At 40.6% G+C, this 10,780-nt stretch overlaps 2 protein-coding genes across 3 annotated transcripts in view; one reads left to right on the forward strand and one right to left on the reverse strand.

Moving 5' to 3' along the window:
* GEN1 (GEN1 Holliday junction 5' flap endonuclease) overlaps positions 1-10,144 on the reverse strand; it is a 22,305-nt gene extending 12,161 nt beyond the window's left edge. The window contains exons 1-6 of one of the 2 annotated variants that reach the window (XM_072407505.1): positions 9,927-10,144; positions 9,684-9,797; positions 8,682-8,864; positions 7,327-7,513; positions 5,334-5,510; positions 2,759-2,869 (exon numbers count right to left, since the gene is read on the reverse strand). In XM_072407505.1, coding sequence (XP_072263606.1) covers positions 2,759-2,869; positions 5,334-5,510; positions 7,327-7,513; positions 8,682-8,842 — 636 coding nt within the window. In that variant the 5' untranslated portion in view covers positions 8,843-8,864; positions 9,684-9,797; positions 9,927-10,144. Of the gene's footprint in view, positions 1-2,758; positions 2,870-5,333; positions 5,511-7,326; positions 7,514-8,681; positions 8,865-9,683 lie in introns of both variants that reach the window. The other variant, XM_072407506.1, reaches the window with a different exon arrangement.
* A 367-nt stretch (positions 10,145-10,511) lies between these two features.
* Positions 10,512-10,780, forward strand: part of SMC6 (structural maintenance of chromosomes 6) — a 47,582-nt gene continuing 47,313 nt past the window's right edge. The window contains exon 1 of the mRNA XM_072410087.1: positions 10,512-10,643. The gene's annotated coding sequence lies outside the window, so the exon portion shown is untranslated. The remainder of the gene's footprint in view (positions 10,644-10,780) is intronic.

Raw genomic sequence — 10,780 nt, forward strand, 5'->3', positions numbered from 1 at the left:
GGGTACGGGAGTATTTTTCTATCAGCTCAGAAAGGTAAGTGGGACAAGAACTGTGAAGAGATTTGAAGGCAAAGGACAGGAGCTTGAATTTGATTCTCAGGTGAAATGGAAGCCAATCAATAAACAGGATCTATATCTCCATTGAAGACTGCTGTGGATCCAGCTGTGAAGATGGCGGTGCCCATTCCTGTCACTATGAAAGATTGTGGACCCGCCATCAAAGCAGGGCATCAGCACAAAGTATGCCATACTTGTCGATTATAGCAGAAGCTCACCATCCACCAACAAGGTTAGTTCCACTTTAAATGCAGTACATGCAGTAGCTGTCTCTAGGTGCATTCACTTTCCATTACTTCTAGAGAACCCTGGGAGATCCTGGTGTTGCATAAACATCAACTATACATAGTCATCTGAACCTTCACAAATGGTCAGTGCTGCTAGAAATCACAGTGACTGATCAAAGTAACAGTAACCCTGGCCGTGTACAGGTCATTTGATTGAGCACTCCATTCAATCCTTGAAATGAACTAACAATAAATCAGTTCTCTATTTCTGAAATCCTTCTTTTGAATGTAAAGAATGTCAAAAATAGAATTAAAAAAAAAAACACTTCAATAAGCCAGGTCAGAAAACATCCGCTGAAGATAAAACTCCCAATTGATTTATTTTCAATCAAATTTTGGAGCGTGTGCACAGGTTATCTTCATCTATTGACTGAGGAAAAAAAAAAGTGAATGATTTACATAAATTACATAGAATTAAATGTGCATGGACTGTAGTGTGTTGTAATATGACTGATTGATTTTCAATTGACCCTCAAAACTATTGGCCTTGTAAGATGTAGATATTTACATAATAGATTACAGTGGATATAAGCAGTGAGTAAAAAAAAATTTCTGCCTTCCTTCATATGTGTATGATAGAGGTGATGCTCAACAAGAAAGTCGAGGTCACCTGAAGTGGTTTGTGGCTCTATGGAAGAGGCAGAGTTTTGTCCAGAAAGGAAAAATTTTCTGATTAAACCAAAAGGCTGTGGTTACTTAGTTTTAAAAATGCTGGTTTCTAATCCACAGCCTATAGGATTTTCTGAGGAACCGAGTTAGAAGACCCAAGTAGATCAGACCAGCTTACTTTACCCTTTCACCTGCCCCAGTGACAGAATTGGGGTCCAGTGGAGCCACTGCCCAACACCAGCACCACAGTTGGAATTAAATGCCCCCTCACCACTGGAAATATTAGATAATATTGTGTTTTATCTATTTAACATAAGGAAAGTTTATGTGAAAACATGCCGGCCCCTGGAAAACTTGCCTCAGATATTCTAGGACGCTGAGGGTTGCTTCTTTTGCGCATGCCTGAGATTGTGCATGCGTTATTAGGGGGTTTACAAAAAAAAAAAAAGTGCTTGGGTGACTAATACCTATTAGTTATTATATTATAAATAACTATTATATATAATAAAGTATATATATTATACGACACATCATCCCATATGCGCCTGCGCAGTTGCGAGTTCAGGTGATGTCAGGAAGAACGAAGGCAGCGGCATTAGACAAAATGGTGAGCCCTGGAAAGAAAAGGGAAGCTGGGACAGTATGGGACTTGCTGGGCTTCGTTTGTGCGTTGATCAAGGGCTTTTCACAAGTTCTGCTTTAAAGGTCTATTCTGTTATGAGAACGACAATTTCTCTTAAGTAAACCTACACCTTTAAAACTAGCTGGAATTTTATTTTGCCTCCACTACTAAAATGACTCTAATAAAAGCTGTACATCTGCACTAATGAACTGCACGGTCACTTAATTGGGATTTCTCAAACATCAGCAGATAGGAAGTGCTCAGTGCTTAGGAGTCATTAACACTTGGAAGCGGTCGGGTGGAAAGGTGTTGCCCATTTAGCACAGGTATGACAAACAGCAGCAAATTGGAGCCAGATGTCACCAAAGCCTCTTCCACTTATCTGAATTATACATTGACATTAATGACTCCTGTCTGGGAGAGAAGCCACCGCTTGTCCTCTGCTACATCCAGCGGTTAAATCAAGGCACAATATGAATGAATTGATTTGATTACACTATAAATGTTGGGGATGTAGGGAATGGTCATTATATTCCTCAGACACAAAACGAACACTGAGATATCAGCTAATTAAAGCAGAAGCACAAGAATTTTGTTAACCACGATAATTAAAATGGTAATTGGATGTATGACTTGGATCAATGAATGTGCAGACTCAGGCAGTGGATGGGAATAGGCAAACATTCCTAGCATGGGATTCTCATAGCAAAGAGGATCAGCTGAAAGGCGAGCAGGTCTCAGGCTTTGTACACACGTCAGATGATTCTCATTCGATAATCGCCTGATATCGGATGAGAATCTGGGGTGTGTACAGTAATTGTCTATTGTTCCGACAACAGTCCTGGCGGATCCTGAGACGATGAACGGTCATAATGAAAGTGAAAGGGGTTGGAGTGCAGCTCTGTCGTTCTCAAACATTCTAATCTTATTTCAGAAAAATAATAACTTTTTCTGTAAAAAAGTCCCTGATTATGGACACTTTCACATCAGAATACCACTGATAAACTGGTAAAAAAGGCTTTACTTTCTTATTTATTAAAGGTGGAGGGCCTGCAGACTTTGCTATCTGCCCCAATAATTATTTGGTGGGTGCGGAGCTAGACAACAAATTACCCAGGCTGCATAATTTAGGGTATCAGATAACCCACCCATTAGCAACACAACATCATCATCAGCAACTTACTTTGGGAACATAATCACAACCCAGGAGGATTGCAAGAGCAACCAGTGACTCCCTGTCCAAACCCAGTTTATCCTTAATGGCAGATGCTTTATAACAATCCACATGTGGGTCCTGCAACAAGACAAGAGGAATGCAGATTAATATTTTGTACAGATGAAAAACCAATACCTAGTTTTTGCAAGTTAAACATACAGTATAGGCCCCGAGCTCTCCAAGATGGGAGAAGATGAGTTATCATAGAAGAACTGGGGTAATCCAGCAAACCTGGAATGGATATCTTAAAAATCATTTGCTATGAGTTGCCAAATGTTTTTAATCCTGTACCAGACCAGATCGGGTTTTCTGGATCACCCAGGTTCTCCCAGGATAGTCTATCCTGCAGTCTTGCAGAGCTAAATCAGGCCTAAAGTGTTGTAGTTAGGCTTTATTGGCAAAAGCTTAATTCTGGATTTGGGAAGTTGAAGGACACATGGTATTAGATCATCCAGAGGGTAAACACAGATTGGCTTAATTTATATGACAAATTGGTGACATTTACACAACGTCCGCAGTTAGTGCCGGGGTACCAAGTTCCCTTGGTACCCAAGGTGGGTAGATCAAACTACTACCCCCTCTCATTCCCCAACCATACTGCAAACTGTTTCACCAGAATAACTTGCAAACTGCCCCTTTTTATGCTCCCCTCTTCTGCATACCCCTAGACCCAGCCCTGTGCTCCATCCTCCTTCAGTGGGATTTGTGCCATTGCAATAGACATCCAATCACCAAAGTTTCACAAAATCATTAGCAAATGAATGTATTTTCAAAAGCTGTTTTCAGTCTTTGTAAAAAACATCTTGAAATAACGTTAAGATCTTCAGAGAATCCCTGCTAAATCCACAACTTACAGTACATTAGCAAGGCATCACTGGGAAGAATGCCTCTTACATTGTTGGCCAGTAGGAAGAACGTCACCCTTTTAGATCGCCAGTTAACCTGACTGATAAATTGCCTTTTGCTTAAGGAACCCCTAGTAACCTCTGTAGGAACCCAAGGGCTCGACAGAAACCTGGCTGAGAAATACTGCTTTATACGATCAGCTGCAGTGCTCATAGACATAAGATTTTCAGATGATCTGATGACAAGCAGACAGACTGTGCATCCGTCATTTCTTATTTATGGATAAAGTAAACCTTTTTATAGTTCTTGAAGATTCCATTTATACTAAAACTGTGTTTGTGTTATGGAAATATTTTTTATTACTTTTGCACACAATAGAATGAGAAGGACATGGTGCAACATGAATAAAACATAAGGATTAAAATGTGCCATTGTATCTCCCATCTGCACACAGCAACAGCGCCATCTACAGAGAGAGAAGGGTAATGTTTGTGTGTGACTTGCAAGGACTTTCTGCTCATTAGCTGCTTCATATTTCTTCACAGTTACGTTTGCTTTTTTTAAAAGTCTCATAAACAAAGCTTAATACCTGGAGAAGAGGGTCCTCTTCTTGGATAAATGGAGCAGTTTAGAAATCCATGGCAAAATAAATCACATATGAAAAAAGTACTTGTAATTATTCTAAAAAACAAACTGTGAAGTAAACTTTTAATAAACAGAGAGAGCGACTCAATAAGCAGGTGATACACAAAGGGGGAAATATAAAGGGCTTTCAGATAACAGATCACAGATCATCATTTTTAAACTCTTTCAGGACACCGGATTTGGACATGGCAATTAGATTTAGTACAGTGGTGACCATTGCTGTACCATATATCTTTAAGTAGCAAATTTAAACTACATTCATGTAAATGGAAGAAATTGATCACTGTATTTGTTTCTGTACATGATCTTTCTTTATTTCAAATGAAAAGTGGCGTTGTGTTAAAGAGGAACAAAAGTGCCACTTTGGTGGAAATGTGTGCTTTAAGTCAGTGGCCCCCAACCTTTTGGATGTCATGGACCACTACATTTACAGACACCGGACCAAGCATGCACAGGGGGCAGTGTGTCACTCAAAGGGAAGGAAGCCTAGAGTGATGTCATAATGCCTGAACCCGCTCACTCCCCCATCGCAGGTCCAGAGACACAGCCAGGGCCTGTGATGCATACGTGGGACATAGTACACAGCTCTGGCCGGTGCCCCCCCCAAGCGGGGTCCTTCTCCTGACTCTGCTTGAAGGCACACTGGCCAGAGCCGCGGACCACCACATTTTTTTTTGCGGACCACAAGTTGGGGATCGCTGCTTTAAATGAACTCTAGGATGATAACTAGTCAATTGAACCAAGATTCGATTATGGGTTTGTCTGAAGAAGTGAGTTTATAGATTATTTTGCAGATATTGAAGCAAGGGCGGGTGATTGCTAAACATGTAGGAGGGAGTTTCAAAGAAGAGGAGAAAAGAAAGAGAAATACTGATAGTGAGAATAGGAAGTGTTACTAGAGAGGATGTCATACTATCAATATTTGTAGCCATAATACTTACTGCCTTGTAGCTGACTACTTATATATTAGAGCAAAATAAATAAATAAATAAAAAAAGCTTCCAGTCATTGCAGATGGATCAAGACAGTCATGAACAGACACATTCCATACCTTGACATTCATGGTGAAATTTCTATACACAGTCTGTGCTCCATAGAGGAATACATCGCCATCGTTGGTAATACATCCATCTACATAGCCCTTGGCATTGAGATAAGCACACATTGCTTCAGCTTCCCCTGCTGCTTGAACCCAAGGGACACCCAGACAGTCCAACATGCGAAGACACTGCAGAAACACAAAGCACAGTTATTTACTAAATTTCACCAGTCAAAAAAAATATAATCAAAAAGATATAATCATACTTACCATGAGACATTACGGCACAGGTAGATAGGAAAACTACACACCATTAAATTATGCTTTTTTGTATGTTTATACTTAAAATTAATTTTTAAAAGTACCACATGTAAGAACTTAGCACATGTAAGCTCCTCTGATGACCTACAACTTACTTCCTCACTCACAACCTCATCACACGCACGGCTACAAGACTTTTCTAGAGCTGCCCCAATTCTCTGGAACAGTCTTCCCCATCTTGCTCCTACTTTCATCTCATTTAAAAGAGCACTCAAAACCCATTTTTTTTTAAATTCCCCCACCTCCTAGATTGTAAGCTCTTTGAGGCAGGGTCCTCTCCTCCTGTGTTACTGTCTGTATCTGTCTGTCATTTTCAACCCGTTGTCGCTATATAAATCCTGTTTATTAATAATATTAATATTAGGAATCAATCAGATATGCTGAGAGGCAGTATGAGCATATTGGTTAGTTGCTTCCTCACAGCCTGGGGGTGGTGATAGGAAGAAGTACCAGGGAGGTAACCAGACTATCACTTAATGTGAAACTTAAGTGTGATAAAAATTGCTAGCAGGAAGTATTTATTTTAATAAAGATTTCTGCTTGATAGCTATTATTTTGTATAATTTGGCATGCCTTGGTGTCAGAATAATCACGGCTTTTGTGCACACGTATTGTGCAACATTGCGTGCCACATACAGAGCTGCAAAGCCATTGACCAGTCAAGTGCCTGGGCTGACTTCTGCCTACCACTGAAAACAACTACATGGACAGTTAAGCTTCCGAAAGACAAAAAGAACAATGAAAGGAGGTTGTCTAGTACGATAAACCATTCTTTCTCTATTATGTAGATCTGCGCATCATTTAATTTTACAAATATTATAGAAGTAGAACACAGTATGGTAAGAAAAAAGGCCACTGGAGGTAGAGTGACTAAACTCGCTATACTCACCTTTCCCTATTCCATTGCAGGGCACTGACATCTTCCCCCTCCATCTGTTCCTTGATATGATCTTTAGCCATTTTGATTGGCAGGGCTCCCATGCAGGTAGTTCATTCATACCCAGCAAGCACAGGGGAAGACAGGATTGCCAACTTTTTGGAAAGTTTCCAAGAGCGATCAGGAAGCTGATTTGGGACTGAATGAACCTCTGCATGGTAGTTATGTCTTCCAGGCGTGGCCAAGATAACTGAAGACCAAAGTATGGAAGAAAAGAAGAGAGAAGATGACGGCGCCCGCAATGAAATGGGAACAGATGCGTATCCCCAGGGTTTAGTTCCACTTTAAATATTACCTACTCTATTTCAACATAAAATTATTTAGTCACCAATGCTAATCTAACCTTTTTATTTTTTCAAGTCTTGGATGAACGTTGAATTCCCCATTAAGCTTTTGTTTTGCTGTCTGTGTCCTGTTGAAGAGATTTCCCTTTGCATCCTGTCCCAGAGAAACAACAGGAAAACATGAGGTAATTCTCTTCTTAAGACACTTGTCACCAGAACAAGTGTCCCAAATGGAATTTTTTTTCTTGTTTTGATGACAAATGTCCCAGAGATGGAAGATAATGTAGGAGGAGAAACTCAGCTTTAAAACAGTTGTGACTGGAACAAGTGTTATCATGGGAAGTTTTCCCGCTTAACCTGGCCCAGGACATTGACAGCAATGAAGGTCTGTGTTGGGTGTGTGTGACTGACAGCCAACAACACCCAAACAGGAAAATGGCATCTCATACTCTCACACACATACCTCCTTCAGGACAGACTTGAAATAGGAGCGTCCAGGCCTAGATGGAGCTGGCTTGTTGGATGGGCCGTATCTCATTGCGTTCCTCTTGTTCATTGTGTCAGCTTTAAGCTTTGGGGCTTCCCCTTCTGTCACAAAAACAAGTTTCACTCCCATTAAATTCAAGGAGGAGACACGGAAAAAGAGATTCCTGCAGAAAAAAAATAGCAATGAAATGTCTATTCTGTTTCTTAGATATTATTGTTAATGTTATCAATTTAATGCATTGAAACTCAATAATGCATTTTAAAGGAAAAAACAAACAAATGAAGACATGAATACACGTGATTAGAGATTGTCCTATCTTTTTTTTTTTGTATTACAATTGCTGTACTGTAAAGGTTTTAATGCAGCGGCCCTTGTACGATTTCAGGTATTGTACAGTTTGCAATTTTGAAAAATGTATGCGCTTGTACCCTTCTCATGGAACCCACATGGGAACAGTAATGGTAAAATTATTCCCTTCTCCACCTTATCCAGCAATGCGCAAAATGAGTTACACAGTTTTCATTTACATACTTGTGTCTTAGGTGCACAGGAATATTTTGTTTCCAATTAGATAGCTTGGATGCAGATGAAATTTAAAACAAGCTTGTTTTTGATCTTTTAATACAGGTAGTCACCAAGTTACATACGAGATAGGGACTGTAGGTTTCTTCTTAGGTTGAATTTGTATGTAAGTTGAAACAGGTACATTATTTTTATAAATTCAATTAGGACAGATGTTTGTCTCAACATTTTATTAGAAAAAAATCCTCACTGTGAGCTAATCATAAACAAAGCAAAAAAAAAACCTTATGGAGCCTAGACATTCATTAACTTCTGGAGCAAGCTGTGCTTTGATATGCAAAAAGAAACAAATGAAGAGTTTGTCTTGGTCATTAAAGAGTTACAAGATGTTGCAGGACAGCTCAGACAAGTCAATACTTGCCTGTCCCTGTTCCATCGCAGGGCGCTGCAATCTTCTTCATTCTTCTCTTCATAGAGATGATTTTGGCCCTCTTAGCCTTCTGCCCTACAGCCGATACAGCCATTGGGTGAAGGGCTTAAAGCAGAAGTAAACCCAAAACTAACCTAAGTAAAGCCAAAAACTAAAACACAAAACTAAAAAAAAAAAAAAAAAAAAAACACCCACCTTAAATACAACAGATCAGTCTGTCGGGAGTTTTTTTTTTTTTTTTTTTAAAGAGGGTGTGCACTTAAAACACTAAAAAACTAAATTTTTACTTTAAATAAAAGGGTTTTTTACCCTTTTATGTAAGTGAGTTCAGGTACGCTTTAAAGAATGAGCAGATAATTAAGTCATGCTTTAATCTTACCTGAGATGAGGTTTGGAAACAACTCCAATCATTTGCTTTACAGATTGAGCTTCACAGACCCAAATACTCAGATCCACTGCAAGAGTCTTCCCGCTGAGGCTCTGAAGCGCAACATGTTTCTTTACTGGCTCCAGGACTGGCCATAATTCATGGACACCCATTCTGATCAGTCACTGAGATGAACTGAAAACAAAAGGAAGAATGTTATATGTTACAGGCCATAAAGTAAACAATACAAGTATTAAAGTACCATTGACAATAATAGATCAAAAGTCACATTTCTGTGAAATATTGGACTGAAGAGCGAGGCTGAAGTTCAATTTACATCTTTGCATTGTGCATAAAGCAGCACATGACTTGGAATGAGCGGTCAATGTACCACGATATAAAAGAAGACATACACCGGGTATATGGACACCGCAATGAATAGGATGGGGTGGGCTGTAGTGCACTATATTGGGTCATTGAAGTGCCAATGAAAATAAATGGCAGCACAAAACATGGGAAGTGGTAACGAATCTGCCTGGAGATGCTGGAAATGAACACAAGAATGCGCAGGATATTCTGACCAATCACAATGGCCATAGATCTGGAACTCCGAAGAAGACCAGGTGAGGATGGCAGCACTCACCATGGTGCATTTATTTTGCAGAAAAGACATCGCCCTTCTGCAATAAAGGAATTGCCTGAACTTTTTTGTTTTGTTCCGCTGCCCAAAATCAGTTTAGTAAATCAACTCTAGTATGAGAAAAGATCCTTAGTCCCTGCTTACCAGCTAGGGGCCACACACCAGAACTCCCTCCCCAACCTGTATTACAATATAAATAGACTGCTTACATTCCAGTTAGGGGCCACAGACCAAGAACCCCCTAATTTGTATTACAATATATTTATAGACCATTGGGCCCTGCTTATCTTCCAGCTAGGGGGGCACAGACCAGAGCCCCTAATCTGCAATACAATAAATATATATATATATATATACACTCGGGTTAAGCTTACCTTCCAGCTAGGGGCCACAGACTAGGAACCCCCCAATCTGTATCTGAATAAGTGCCACAGTGTGTAAATAGATCTTCTTTCTCAGCTTCCAGCAGGGGACCCAGGACCCCCAACCTGTAACAGAATAATGACAAAATGCTGAAAATAGATCCTCAGTCTCTGCTCAGCTTCCAGTTAGGGGCCACAGAACCCCAAATCTGTATTAAAATGAAGGGGGGCAATAGATTCTCAGCTTCTGCTCACTTTTCACCTGGGGCCACACATCGGGGCCCCTAATCTGTATCAGAATAAAAAGCAGCTCCCCCTATTTTCCTTCCATCTCATTGTTTATGTTCCGGATTCCTGACTTCCCGCCACACTGAATTGAACAGGGTAACCTGTCAGGGAACTCCTTCGTCCAATGAAAGGAGAGCATTTCCGGAATACGTCACATGACAGATGACGTAATGTGAAAGGGCTCTATTGATGACAGTGAAGTGCGTTTGCTAGGGTAACAAGTGAAACCAGGGATGTCTGGCTAGGGGCTGTGCTGTGGGCACAAAACGAAAACCGACATCCTGGGGAATGCTAATCCTAGATAAATTAACCAGTGGAGCAGGTGTAATTCTTTTCCGCTCTAACAAAACAAAAAAAAGTAAAAACATGTTGCCTTCCCATACACTATAAACTTTTACAAAGGGTTGAAACTCTAAAAAATATAATAGAACATGCGGCAGCAGTATGCTAGCAGACCCTGGTAACATGGCGCCCTGACTTGCAGACCAAAACTTTCACGCTTTGGAACTCTGGTGATGGAGGAGTTTTTTCGTCACGTGACGTTAACCGGGTGGGCGGGGCATTGAGTCTCGCGCGCCCGGTAGTGGCTGTGTTTGGGAAAGCTTGAATGTGGTAGCGGGAATCACGTGACTGCGGCGGCCTTTGAGGGCGGTGACCGGGGCAGCAGAGCCGAAGGTCTGACAGGTAAAAGGAAAATGTCATGTCCTTGGTATGGGGCTTCTATATGTTATGTACACAGTGCCTGCTCTATCCCTGCCATGCAAATCATTGCTGTGTAATGTAATATGTCAGGACAAGTCCATGGGAGAGCTGTCCATGGG

This window comes from Pyxicephalus adspersus, chromosome 4 (assembly GCF_032062135.1).
Source record: "Pyxicephalus adspersus chromosome 4, UCB_Pads_2.0, whole genome shotgun sequence".
NCBI lineage: Eukaryota > Metazoa > Chordata > Amphibia > Anura > Pyxicephalidae > Pyxicephalus > Pyxicephalus adspersus.